At 40.8% G+C, this 13,475-nt stretch overlaps 2 protein-coding genes and 1 non-coding gene across 3 annotated transcripts; 2 read left to right on the top strand and 1 right to left on the bottom strand.

The window, feature by feature from the left end:
• Positions 1-35: 35 nt before the first annotated feature.
• Positions 36-3,095, bottom strand: psma5 (proteasome 20S subunit alpha 5). The gene is made up of 10 exons (XM_074673206.1): positions 2,991-3,095; positions 2,639-2,689; positions 2,141-2,207; positions 1,869-1,995; positions 1,328-1,395; positions 1,140-1,247; positions 974-1,032; positions 766-868; positions 543-629; positions 36-370 (listed from the first exon to the last, which is right to left on the bottom strand). Exons 2-10 carry the CDS (start codon positions 2,665-2,667, stop codon positions 293-295), a joined length of 726 nt encoding a protein of 241 aa, XP_074529307.1. The 5' UTR covers positions 2,668-2,689; positions 2,991-3,095; the 3' UTR covers positions 36-292.
• A 631-nt stretch (positions 3,096-3,726) lies between these two features.
• trnae-uuc (transfer RNA glutamic acid (anticodon UUC)) lies at positions 3,727-3,798 on the top strand. Its single transcript has one exon. It is a non-coding gene; the product is annotated as a tRNA-Glu (tRNA).
• A 903-nt stretch (positions 3,799-4,701) lies between these two features.
• On the top strand, positions 4,702-13,151 carry LOC141793410 (matrix remodeling-associated protein 8-like). The gene is made up of 12 exons (XM_074674107.1): positions 4,702-4,948; positions 5,557-5,583; positions 5,769-6,074; positions 6,839-6,940; positions 7,031-7,164; positions 7,289-7,468; positions 7,997-8,138; positions 11,453-11,611; positions 11,701-11,725; positions 11,808-11,893; positions 11,979-12,050; positions 12,562-13,151. The coding sequence occupies exons 1-12, from the start codon at positions 4,897-4,899 to the stop codon at positions 12,582-12,584; spliced, it is 1,308 nt and encodes a 435-aa protein (XP_074530208.1). The 5' UTR covers positions 4,702-4,896; the 3' UTR covers positions 12,585-13,151.
• The last annotated feature ends 324 nt before the right edge of the window (positions 13,152-13,475 follow it).

Below are 13,475 nucleotides of genomic sequence, written 5' to 3'. Positions count from 1 at the left end.
TAATTGAAGTACTGATTCGTAACAAAAAATACCCCCCCACCCCTACCGTTTTCCTGCTGCTCAGTTGTCAGTGCTGGTCAGACTTTTGTACAAAGAAGTACAGATACTGAGAGACAGAGAAGGAAATTAGCACAATACAAAGAGACAGCTCTTATGCAATCCAAGACTGTGACTGCAGCGAGGACAGTGTGCTGATGGAAAGTTTTGTTGTGTTATGACATTCTGCCCAGGTGATCTTCCTTGTCCTCTCCTGTTTGGATCTGAAGCTGAAGATTTTCAAATCACTTCTGCTTTAGATGTCCTTGATTACATCCTCCAGCTCCTCTTTGGAATACATGTGGAAGGTCTTCCCAGGCTCTACTGTCGCCAGCTGCAGATGAGACACAAGAATTAAAAAGTCTGTACAGAAATATGGGCCCTAAGAGTATTTTTGCTTTGACAAACAAAAATCCAACCCCAACGTATTTACTTTCAATGTCTAATGGCTACTTCTTCTGATAATGAAATACACTAAGGAAGTGGGTGAGAAATTCAGGGCGAACCTCAATGTTGGTGGCGTTGAGCTTCTCCTCCATCACCTGCTTTAGAATGGTAAGAGACGACTTGATGGCATCTTTTAATGTCATGGACTGTTGGTTACCCATGGAGAGAAGAACAAAAAGAAGAAAAATACAACTCTAAGTCCAGGTGAGCTACATACTTTTGATCACTTTTGGTGGTATTCTAGATATATAGCATATAGATTTGATATTTTTCCCTGTTTACCTTGTGGTAGACCTCTTGCAGAGAGCTCTGTGCTCCCTCAGAAGCTGAACCGATGGCCCGGGCATCACACTGCACAAAGGTTCCCGATGGGTCCATGTGGTACCTGTATACACAGACCAATATAGTTATGATGTCAGAACACAAAGTTAATGTGCTTCAGTGTAAATTTTTAGAATATAGGGAGTATAAATGGTGATTCTCTACTTACAGCTGAGGTCCTTTTTCATCAACCCCCCCAAACAGAAGTGCTACGCCAAATGGTCGACTCTATATTAATAAAAGAAAAAACAAATGAGAGGTGCTCTACCTTAGGGGGAAAAATATGGGCTTGACACAATGAAACTTTCAGCAAAGAGAGAGGTGAAATGACCAACCATGGCGCCGGGGTCAGCGTCCTCCTCTCCAAACTGCAGTGCCAGGTTGGACACAGCCTGAGTCACGCTCTCCACTGTCATTGTCTCATTGTAGGTGAACCAGTGGTTCTATAGAGGGAATATATAGCAGTTAGACATACTAAAATATGAAGTCATTGAACAGGTTACTGTGTGGCCAGAATTCAAACCTGTGTTTCCACTCTTGCTTTGTCAATGAGAGTCTTGGCATCAGCTATCAAGCCACTCATGGCGCAACCTTTAAAGCAGGAAGGGAGAAAATTAAGAACTCTTATTTTCCATATTTGATGATGAAAGGATGAATGTGGGATAACTGGAAACATTAAATATTGAGATGTAACAAATTCCATATATTAAAGTCAGACAAAAAGGAAATTAATGAACAAGCATCAATAACATGACAAACGTGAGCGTATTTTATGTTTGAAGTTTGTAAGCTTAGAAAGATTAATATGCTTTCTGGTGCACCAAAAATAATTTTTCATATTACATATTTTTCAGACTTTATTTTCAAATTAGCCTGTTTTTTAGAATAGTTCCATGACGCACCTCAAAGCACATGGAAATACAAAAATATCAATACAAATACAGACTGCGTAATTAACTGGTCTGTAACTTAATTTGACCATTCCTCTTCTAAATGATACCCTACCCTCAACCACTCATCATATAAAATCTAACCTTTGACTATCTGTTTGTCTCAACACTTACCAATGTGACTGTCAATTTCCACAATCTTTTCAATGCTGTTGGGCTCCATCAGTGGAGAGGTGATCCTCTTTTCCACCGCCAGACACACCCCCTCTGATGTCTGGATACCAATGGCTGTGGAGCCCAACTGGAGAGGCAGAAACAGACCAAAGAGAAAATATATCGGCTTACGATATTCAAGTTTTGTTCTTAATACCACACAGATGACCACTACTATCATACTAAGGTGTTTTTACAATTTAAGTTTCAGCAAACAATACAGCAGTACTCACCTTTATAGCCTCTATGGCATATTCAACCTGGAACAATCTTCCTTCAGGGGAGAATGTGTTCACACCTCTAACAGAAAAACAGGAGATTAGTTACCAATTGTCCTCATATTTGCATTTCTTAATAGTGTCAAGTGTGACCACTGCTTTTGTGCCGCTTTTTTATGATAATTCGTTATCATGTTGAAACAATGTTAAAACGCATTTCGCTCTGTATTTCGTAATATACCTTCTTTAACGTTATCTGGGGAAAAAAATATATCGAAAGTGAAACCAAACTAACTTGTTGCGAAGTGACTCGCCGTAAAGCTAACTGTCAGCTACAAACAGCAACGGAGTTACGATTAAGTTTGGAAATAAACGTAATTTCAGATTCAACACAGCACTTTGTGATCATATGTTGCTTTTGCATCCAACTGCTAAACTTCTCTTTCAGGTTGGTCCCTGCTCAATGAATAAGCAGCGCTCCAAAAATGACAAAGCAGTTTGTGTTGCACCAACCTGTCATACTCTGATCTTGTCAAAAACATCCTCTTATCTTTGATTCAGGACCTGTTGGAGAGAAAGAGAATTTTTGTTTCTGAGAGACTCGTGAGGCTTAAAATAAAACATAGTGAAAACTAAATGCAGAAGGGATTCTTTGCCCGAAGTTTGTCGTTACACCGGGATTAGCCAGACAGTTAGCCGTGATGCTGAGCGAGCATGCTAGCTAAGTGGCGCGGCTAATCACTGAAGTAATTCCTCTAAAAAGCTCACAGAGACCCAACATTAATTAATTGTCAATACAATAATACTAAACAGAACATAAACAACGACGCCTTCCAAAATAATTACACTTGACAGACTCATTTACCTTCAGTCACAGATTCTTGAATGAGTTCGCTTGTTTCAGGGGAAGTGCCTAGGATGTGACATGGAAACGCACCGGCTGTAAACAAACTAGGCACACATAGTTCCGCATATGCCGAGCAGATTCAGCCAGTTACGTAAATTTTCCCTGAAAAACATCTGTTTTACCCCCATGTTTTAGAAAACTGAAAATTGGAGCAGTTATTAAGTGCAAGAATTGAATCATTTTCCCATCTCGTGCTTTTTTTGATACTTGAATTGAAACACTTTTATTCAATATCATAGGTGAATATATTTCGAGCTTTCATAATTACAAAGAGTATAAAACTGATAGGATAATGTATCAATGAAATAGTTGTCAAATGTAACATAATTGATACGCATATACCTAATGTCGAACTAAAGTATATTATTGGATCCTATAGGTGTGACAGTGCGACACCTGACAGTCACCTTTTATTCAGCATGTGTTTGCAACCATACAAGCTGTTGGCACCAAGGGAAGGACTTTAAGTTAACTTTATGGACAGACTTGTTTTTTTTTTTTTAATTTAACACTTATTCATTATTAATTTTTTTATTTCAGGATCCCTGATACTTTAGCAAAACTACTCAAAATAGGGTATGTAGTTTAATTTACTGGTGAGGCCTATGCTTGAAGGGTAGGGGAAAGGCGACAAATATAGACTCACTATCCTATCATAGTATTATACTGATTTTTCAACCTCTGAACGACATCGTCCCATATGGTCTAGCGGTTAGGATTCCTGGTTTTCACCCAGGCGGCCCGGGTTCGACTCCCGGTATGGGAACGCCTCTTTTGGAGCACCCTTCTGGAGAGGCAACCCTAAAGAATCTATATGATACCATAGCAACGGTTCCCTAGATGCACGTCCCTGCAGCCTGTGATGACCGTCCAGTGGCGTAAGACAGGTGAAATATCAGTAATGTCAAGAAACTTCTGGCTGTGCGATCATTACATGAAGGATGGCTTGAGGTTCTCGGTTTCTCTCATAAAACAAAGAACTTGTATCTTAAGGGATGCTTTAATCATTGTCTTCACATAACGTTCGATGTACTGATGGATTTTTTTGGAATTTTTTTCCTCTTTTCTAGAAACGCAGAAAATCAGCCACCAGAGGCCCTCCTTGAGTTGACTTGGGGAAGAAAATCATCAGGCACAGTTGAAAACACGGGCAATTTCGCCATTATTTTCCTCTCCTTTTAATGCAAAATATTAACTGTAATACAAAAAGTGAACTCCAGAAATGTAGAAAGGTATCGTGTGCAAGGAATTATGTAAAGAAATTAAGCTTCTGATCCTTTTAACCGGGAAAAAACAAGCATTGTGTGATCAAAAGTGTGACATGACGTCCAACTAGGGTAATTAGACTTATCAATTAAGGTGGAAATAACCTTTATTACTTTAAAACCAACAAAAAACCTCTGCAGAAAACTGAAAATATGGTATTATTAGTGATAAATCTTTTTTTTTTTTTTTTTTTTTTTAGAAACTCATATGTAAGTGGTTTGTCATTTATGGTCACATTTTTCTGTTATTGGCTGTTACATGGGCAAGAAAAATCACGTGCCATGCGTTTAATTTGAATATAATAGGTGTTAATTTTAAAGATTCAACATTTTTCGCTAAGAGAGGAAGTGGGTGTCAAAGCAGCCCGGTGGTTTCGGGTTTCATTTTCCCGGGTGGGATCAGTTCAGTTCGTGCTCGCGTCGGTTCTGTTGTTGAAGTTCAAAGTGGCGCTGTTTACTTTTTTATGCTGAACTTCAATCAACTCAAGTCCTGCGGTTACTGTTGATGGATAAACTGCCCGTGTTTCTTTCTCCTCGGGCTATTCTGCCAGGTGTGCAGCCTTGACAAGTCTCCGTACTGTACCTTTGACATCGTCAACATGAAGACCCAGAGGGAGGACATCATTTTTCAGGCTTTCCTCTTGATCCACAGTAAGTTGGTTGGAGTTTGGAATGTGCAAAACCATTTTATTTAAGTTCAACGCCTATCTATGCATACTAAGCTGATGTTGAAAGCAGGCTGAATGTTTTCCTCTTGTTCACCTCGTGCATCAGGTTCACATACAGACACATTCCTGTCTGATGACTTTTACTGAGCCAGTACATACAGAAAGACATTCACTCTACTCAATTGTGTATATGTCCAAAAGGTAACCTTTTAACAGTTGAAATTGAATCAGACACATGTCCTGATTTAAAGAAAAACTCAACTGCATTGCATAGCCTTTAACTCAAACTTCAAATAACTGCATTTACCTGTTTGTAGCATATTTTGTGTAAAAGTGTCTGAGCAAACACAAAAGCTGGATTGGCCTATGTGAAAAGTAGACAATATACACATGCATTTTAAAAGACCGCAGTCCAAGTCTGTTATTTGTGTGTTATTAGATTGTTGAATCAAATTAAACCATGCTTTAATCAAAGTTCAGAAGGTCTCTCTTTCAACAGCAATATATCATTTCAATACAACATTCAGTGCAACTTAGCAGGGCCTGCTAAAGTCATTATCTTGTTGACTTTTACCGCTGTCTCTGTTTCAGTCCCTGTGGCCTGCTTCCTCACTGCAGGTATGTCTTTAGTGTGTGTGTGTGTGTGTGTGTGTGTGTGTGTGTGTGTGTGTGTGTGTGTGTGTGTGTGTGTGTGTGTGTGTGTGTGTGTGTGTTCTCAAGCAGTTGTTATTCATGTCTTTGCATTTTGTTTGAGTTATTTTGAAAAAGTCTCCATGTCAGAGTGTGTGTCTCTGTCTCTCCAGTGTCAGCTCAGTCTGACAGCAGCAGCAGTGTGGTGGTGGCAGCGTACAATGTGAGCGCCCCCGCTGGGTCCAGTGTGTTGCTGCAGTGTGTCAGTGGCCGCATGGTGTGGACCAGGGACAGGGTGCGAGACAGGCAGAGGGTGGTCCACTGGGACCTGTACCGGGCCGAGCCAGACTACGCCATGGAGAGAGTGGTGGACATGTTCTCTGCAGGGGACCAGAGGGTTTATAACTCTTATAACATGGGCAGGGTCGGCCTCAGCCAAAAAGCCTTCAAGGATGGGAACTTCTCCCTGGTCATAAAAGGTTACACGGACTGTCTGCGATTTCTTTTGTTGAATTTTTGTCTAATTGTGACTCACACATTGTCGATGTCCTGACTGGTAAACATCCTGCCTGATTACTTACAGCTTTTCTTTTATACCTCTGCCATATTTGGTCTCTAGCAGTCCTGGACTGCTAAACCATTTTCAAGTTGCATCTTGCCAAAGTAGTACAGCTGAAAAGAGAATTAGTTGAGGAAATGTTTCAGCAGATGTGGTAAGCCAGATCTTGATGCAAATCATCTCCTCACTTCAGCCAAAAGCCTAATTTAACTCATTGTGAGAAAAGCAGGATTATGGGCTTTGTTTCAGAAGAAGTCATAAAACATACTGTCACCGAAAACTGTCTCTCACGCATGCATTCATTATTGTGGGAAAGCCAAACATTCACAATAGTTATAACTTAAGTTTTTATTGTGCTTGTTTGTTGCCTAACTGCCTGTCTGATTTATTTTGCAACAGCTGAACAGAAACTTTTTTTACAGTACACAGATCTTCAGAGACATCTGCTGCAAACAGTCAGAAGGCTTTAAAAAAATACTTGCTCTTAACTGGTTCTGTTCTCTAGTGCTGTGATTTAGATAACAATTAAAAATTGAATGTTAATTTTAATTTATGGTTAAATATTGGAAACAGTGTTCATTGTAAAGGATGAATATTAAGTTTTTAGTAAGCTAAGAAAGAATAACGGCTTCACCACATAAGCTATGTGTACTATGTTTCCAATTGCTTTGTATCTGATGACAGACGTGACGATGAACGACCGAGGTCTCTACTCCTGTAATCTCCACCACCTCTACTGCCACCTGTACGAGACCGTCCGAGTGCAGCTCAATGTGACTAAATCACGTACGTTTAACACTTCGTGAAGTTTAAGAAACTGCAACACTAGCTGATTTTAAAGCTGACTGTGTCTTTTTACACACATTTGCTTTGAAGGCCGCAAAGAGCAGCGCTTCTGGGATGGACAGAAAGCAGTGTATGTGGTGTTACTCGGCAGCACAGTGGTTCTGCCCTGTATCAACCGGCGCAATGTTTGGACTGACTGGAGCAATGAGGAGGAAGACCAGCAGGTATGTGTACTGTTTCAGATTTTTTTATGTTTCATTTTTAATACATGTATTGGTGCTTTAATTCAGAATCAGACACAATGTTGAAAGAGGACTATAACAATCTTCCCACCTCTTCGTCTTTCAGGTGGTCCACTGGGATAGGCAGTCTCCAGGAATCCGTCATGACCGTGCAGACCGTCTGGTGGACCTGTACGCCTCTGGAGAACAGCGTAGCTATGGACCACTGTTCCTACAGAGGAAGATGAACATCAGCAACCAAGCCTTCTCTGAGGGGGACTTTTCCCTCACTATCTCTGATCTGCAGGTGCGTCTGTGAGTCAGCAGAGACTTAGAACAGGAAACAACATACTCATTTAATTTCAGTTTTGCAGGTCTTGTCCATATCTTGTTGAGATCAAAGCTAAATCCAAATTAAAAATGATGCCCAAAGAATACAAACACCTTGGGAAAAAATGTACAGTTGATGTACAGTTTCACTATAGAGACTGTTGCATTTTGGAGAAATTACTTCTGTATAGCTTTCCACTGCAGTACCCACTAATTTAATATTGTTGTAAAAAACACAACCTGGTGGATGGCAGACTCTCTTGATGGTTGGTTATTGTACCTTTGGCTTGATATGAACATCATGTTGAGATGAAAACCCAGCAGTGTTTGAAGGAAACTAAATTTTGATTCAATAAGAAATCTGCAAAACCTGGATTAAGTTGCTTTTTTGTCTTAACAAGCAAATCTTATGTTAGGTGCTATTTGCATTTTTGAGTCTCCCATTGCTTAATCAGAGCACATATGTTGTTTGCTGTATATTTGACCATTGTCATCTAATATTTAGCTCACAGACCAGGGGAAATATTCCTGCCACCTTCACCATCACTACTGTGGCCTACATGAGAGGAGGGAGTTTCAGGTTATGGTGGAACCACCAGTGATTCAGCCCACCCTACCAGCCAAAGCACTGCCCAGTGAAGACAAAGGTAGCACACACACACACCCACACACACACACACACACACAACTGAACAAATGTCCTAATTACAGGCTAGTGTGAGTGCCTCAACAGAGAAGATGTTTTCTACATTAATATGTATACGAATCACCATGTGCACGCTTAAGTTGAACAAACTACACAAACATCTGTTTTTGCCCTCACTTCTCCCTCTGTGCTTTTTCATTCTGTCTTCACTCACGCTCCCCTAAAAACTCTCCTCAGAGCAAAGTAACAGCAGAGGAAGTCCAGATGAGATTGGGGCGGGGGGGATTTCACTTCTGTTTGTTTCATGAAAGATTTTTTTTTTCTTGCACTGTCAGCTTGTCTGACGCCAGACCCCTGAAACCACTCGCACTCTCTCCAAACCCAGTCCTCCAGTTCTTACCCTCATCTCCTCTCACCTCCATGTCAACCCAACACTCTCTTATGTTTCCCAAGAACCACTTACCACACCTTTCTGCTGCTTTTTTCCAAGTGTGTTGTTACATATGGTGTGCTCAGGAGTCTGTTTATCCATCACTTGCATACACAACATCTCTCTGCTTTTAAGTTTCTTTAAAAATACGCAGAGCAGATAAAGAGAGGGGGAGAGTCCTTTAGGTATGCCAGCAGCATCTTATAATTCTTGCAGAATGAGAAAGTTTCTGGTGCGTCTGTGTTTCCAGGACTGAAGCAAAAATGGTAATGGCAGATACATCAATGTGGGAAAATCATTGAGAGGTTTAGAAGCGCTAAATGCCAGCAAGGTTCCTTAATCTGTGTGTGTGTGTGTGTGTGTGTGTGTGTGTGTGTGTGTGTGTGTGTGTGTGTGTGTGTGTGTGTGTGTGTGTTTGTGTGCGTGTGTGTGTGGACAAAAGAGCGTGCCAAGTCCGATCTCATTTCAGTGGAATCTCTCGGATACAGTCAAAGGACTGAAGTCCAGCGTCTGCCCACACAAATAATCTTCCGCTCTGCTCTCTGGGTTGTAATAATACGGCAGGAGTGAACCATGGGAGTTTAGCTGGTTTGAAACAAGATGTAAACCTGATTTATCTCCAGCACAGTGGTAACACTGTACACTTTATTCCTTCCTGCTTATTTTGTTTTCTTATCTTTTCTTGTGCTGCCTTCTCTGACTGTCTGCTGCCCTGTTGACCTTGGCCCTCTCCTCACATCCAAGAGGAGCCAATCTTCTTCTCCTTCTCTCTTTCATTTTTTCTTCCTCCTTTGAGGATCCGACATGCTTGGGTTTATTTATTTTAACACAATCCTTTTTTTTCCATAGCTTCTTTTGCTGACATTCCTTTCAGAGAGGAGTGCTCTTGGGATAGTTTATGGATGAAAGGAGGAAGTTTGCATCATCTGTGCCACAGCTGGCTACACAAGAAAGACCGAGAGGTATAGAAAAACAAAGACGGAGAGAAGGAGGGAGTGAGGGGTCTGTTGATGTAAAAGAGGAAAGAAAGATGTAGGTCAGCCCTCCCTCCTTCCCACCCATCAGTGGGATTTCTCAGTGGAGCTTGGGTAAGGAGAGAACAGGGCAGCCAGTCTAAACACAAACACACAAGTTCCAATTTTGGCACGAATCAGGAGAGAATGTTATTAGTCCAAATAAAGGGATTGGAGGATATATTGTGTTAGCGAACATGTTTTCATGTAAACTACAGCTGTGCTCAAAGTTTCTAGGTTTGGATGTCAGGGTGAGGTCTTTTCTGACTTTGTTTTGTGAGGCAGGCCTCTGAAGACACATCTCAACCGCGTCCCCTTCCTCTCCCCTGGCTCTGCTCCTCTGTTCCACCCTGCTCTGTCCCCTCTTCACTCCTCTTCCTCTCTTCACTTCTCTGTGTTTTACTGCCAGGAAAAGTAAATCACAGCATGACTCTCTGTCTGGATCTCATTCTGGCTCAAATCTGCCTAGTCTGAGGTCTGCACAGCTGCTTCTTGCCTTGCATTTTTTTTAAACATGGCAAAATGAAACCAGGCCTTTTCTCCTCCTCCTCCACTTTTCAACAAGCCACAGAGCCTCACACATCATCTATTGCTGACTGTTAATCATTTCTCACCAGTGCGGAAATTCTCCTAGCATTCTTATTTTACCCAGTGAAGAGAAATTGTTACAAAAAAAAACAATTGTAAAGTAATTAAAGTAACTTCTCTGGGCTTTGTGAGAGACTTTTTTTCTGCCAGCTTCAGTGTTAGTCTCCCAGCAATCACTGCAAAAACACATTATACACTTAACACCTGGTTCCTTGGTAGAAATGAAAAGGTTCAGAAGAGCTCAATCTAAGTGAAAAGGTTAAAAACTTGACATTGCTAACAGTGTGGAGTTTGAGCTAGTTGAGAAATGGGATGAAATTAAAAGTTTTGCTTTTTTATAAAGTACAGAAGCAAACAAAACAAAACCAAAAAACAAAATACAAAAAAAACCCAACAACAACCCCCCAAAAAATAAAAAATACAGAAAACAAGTCATTTTAAACATTCTAATTTTTTAGGCCTGTTATCACTGCAGTAGAACCAGATACACATGTTGTCTATTAGCATCCACGTTAGCATCTCTGTTTATTTGTTCAGAGTCTTTGAGTAAAAACATGGGCATGCTAACCATGCTTCTATTGGAAGCTAAGCTGTTTGAGCCAAGGTTATATGTTAGCACGCTAACATTTGCCACACAACGCTGCACAAGCTTTTGATCAAAGTTAACTTAAGTAGCTTATACTTAAAAAAGAATCAAAGGTTAGTCCTATTGGAAAAAAGCAAAGGGGTCACCAAAGTTGTTAGAGAGCTTAGAGGAAATCTTCAGTGTGAGAAAATGAAACCAATGTTGAGTGTCTAACTCTGCAGTTCTTCCAGTGTCCACTGGAGACTACCAAGCTGGAGAGGAGCCTCAGCTCCACCCTTGCTTTTCTGTCGGTACCACTGGAAAAACTGGACTTTCATCAAAGAGTCAAACACTTAGAATATCTGCACCAAAAGTATTTCAGGACAGAGTCACATTGTGGACAAGCTGTCCAGCCATGCTGCTAGTTGTGTTGTTTGGTGTTACTGTTAATGTTTCACACTGTTAAGTTTAAGTTCGAACCATCTGCAAAGCTCCAGAGAGCTTCTCTGAAATCAATCAAAGAAAGTGAAAGCTATAATTATAGTCTAAGGATTGCTCCTGTGTAATTCTGGGGATGTGTAATGTCTGTTGAATGCCACATCTGGTCCTACTTTTTACATTTGTAAACCCCCCGATGACAAATTTGTCTGTTTGCAAGAAAAAATATGAAAAACAGAGTGACTCTAGAAGCTGACTACTACACTTTCTGTCTTACTCAGACACCACGAAAGCTGAATCACCACGAGTCATCAATGTCATCCTGCCGGATCAGAGACACCACTTTCTCCTGCCGCTGGGCTACGTCCTCACCTCTTTCCTACTCCTGGCTTTCATTATCCTCATCATCATCCTCATCTCACGCAGACGTAGAACCAAAGGTTAGAAGAGCAGTATTATAGTCTGACTGTGTGTAGTTTTTATGGGGTTTGTGCTCCTAAAAATCAAATTATTATTTTCTCTTTTATAGAATTTCATCCTCAAGTATCTGCAAGGTGAGTGGAAGAATCCACATGTTCACATCAAATGAAAGTCTGCCTTTGAAAACACACTAAACCCCCTTTCTCACACTGACAGGTCGAGCAGAAGCCAAAGCAGCTCAGAGGAGTTTGAGATGGATGTCCCTGAAGTGAGCATGTGCAGTCGACAGGAGAAAAGACTTGGTGAGTGAGGAGAGAGTTTGAGTTTAAGGATAAAACCTGGCTTTGTCTTCATTGTTTGATTATATGTTTTCCCATGTGATACTAGACTACAAGAACAACCTGCTGAAAGAGAAAGTCCACATGAACTGTCAGCCTAAGGTCATTGATCTTGACAAAGGTAACACACACTTGTAATGAAAGACACACTTTTTGATTTCTCTTATCTTTCAGAGGCATGCTCAGACCTTTTGGGCTTAGGGGGCCCAACAGGGGAAATGTCTTTGCAGAGGTGCTTTGAAGAATGCGTACCCAATTCGAGTCACCTTTCTGTCCCTACAAATGATTCCTCCTTTAAGTACTGACATTGGGAGATTCAACAGATTTTTAAGGCTTTAAATGAAATAAACAAAGCTTCATTATTTAAGAATTCTAAAGTAGGATGCTTGTTGAAAGCATCAGATGTGGAAGAAAATGTGCTTTAGAGGCCAGTACAGAAAGCCTGTTGCAGTCCATCAGCTGTTGATTTAAAGAGAAGTCCCACCCCTGGGGAATTTCTGGGGGGCTAGCTGGTTTGGATTTTGGAATCACACCTTGTGCCCTGGTCACTCCTCTGGACATGCTCCTATCCTCAGGCCTGCTCAGCTTAGTTTCTTTATTAATGTGTTAACCCTTGTCTTTATTTCTTTCAGAAATGCAAAAGTTCTGCAAGTGAGTAGAAAAAACCCCCAAAGAAAATAAAGCTGAGGTCACTGGCTGGTCCAGAGGCTGCTCTCCTAACTGAACGCCTCCACCCTGCACTACGTCCGCCGCTCTGTGCCAGGAGACCACAGAAGAAAAAAAGGCAGAATATGTGTTTTTAAAGTACTAGCATTACAGATGGAAATAATTACTTTTATGCACTTGACAGGACAAAAATACTAGACCTGAATGACCGTACAAGGAACAGTAACGCCACCTTGTGGAGAGTTTAAACAAACTCTTGATCATTGAAAAAAAAAGAACCATTGTATGCTTAAGCTGAAATAGCAGAATAAAGTGATTTGACCTGAATTTTCATGTTTTACAGCCATGACCTTTACTCCTGGAGTAAGAAATGAGTATTTCTTTCTTCTTTGTTTTACCAATAATATTCATCTCAGCTTTACTGACCCGGCACTGAGGCGTTTCCATCAGTGTGTGCTGCCTCCTGGAGGCTATTATTAACTGTATGCTTACTGACCACCCAAACAATGTATGTAAAATACTTAATTGCGATGCCCTGACTGTAATTTTTGGAATGTTCCTCTTTTTTGTGTATTAAAATGGTTTGTTTGATGCCGATGTTTAAATGAAGTGGGTTATTTCGAATGATTTTCTGGAGGAGAAGTTTTTTGGGCAAACATCAGTGTGTACAGAAGCAGAACATTCCTTAACTGAAGAGAGGTACGGTTTTTCCCACTTGGGGTTTTGATCTGTCACAGATATCTCTTAAATGAGTTAAGACATTTAAGTGCAAGTCCAGATGAAGATAATTGGCTGGAGAGCAACAACACTCTGATCTTAGTGATGGGGAGACAGCTGGAATCCAGCCATTCTAAATTGGACTCAGTACAGCTGTGGTGTC

The sequence above is a fragment of the Halichoeres trimaculatus genome, unplaced genomic scaffold, assembly GCF_033239565.1.
Source record: "Halichoeres trimaculatus isolate MK-OKI-2021-1 unplaced genomic scaffold, fHalTri1.1 fHalTri1_scaffold_1, whole genome shotgun sequence".
NCBI lineage: Eukaryota > Metazoa > Chordata > Actinopteri > Labriformes > Labridae > Halichoeres > Halichoeres trimaculatus.
Note: the sequence above shows the minus strand (reverse complement) of the source record. Positions and strands in the feature narration are given on the sequence as shown.

Excerpts from the sequence above, each read along its gene's own strand:
- LOC141793410 (XM_074674107.1), top strand. The coding sequence starts at position 4,897 with ATGAAGACCCAGAGGGAGGACATCATTTTTCAGGCTTTCCTCTTGATC. Across the intron at positions 7,469-7,996 it reads TCACTATCTCTGATCTGCAG|CTCACAGACCAGGGGAAATA; the intron begins GTGCGTCTGTGA and ends TCTAATATTTAG. Across the intron at positions 11,894-11,978 it reads TCGACAGGAGAAAAGACTTG|ACTACAAGAACAACCTGCTG; the intron begins GTGAGTGAGGAG and ends ATGTGATACTAG.
- psma5 (XM_074673206.1), bottom strand. The coding sequence starts at position 2,667 with ATGTTTTTGACAAGATCAGAGTATGACAG. Across the intron at positions 869-973 it reads GATGAAAAAGGACCTCAGCT|GTACCACATGGACCCATCGG; the intron begins GTAAGTAGAGAA and ends CTGTGTATACAG. Across the intron at positions 371-542 it reads TCAACGCCACCAACATTGAG|CTGGCGACAGTAGAGCCTGG; the intron begins GTTCGCCCTGAA and ends TCTCATCTGCAG.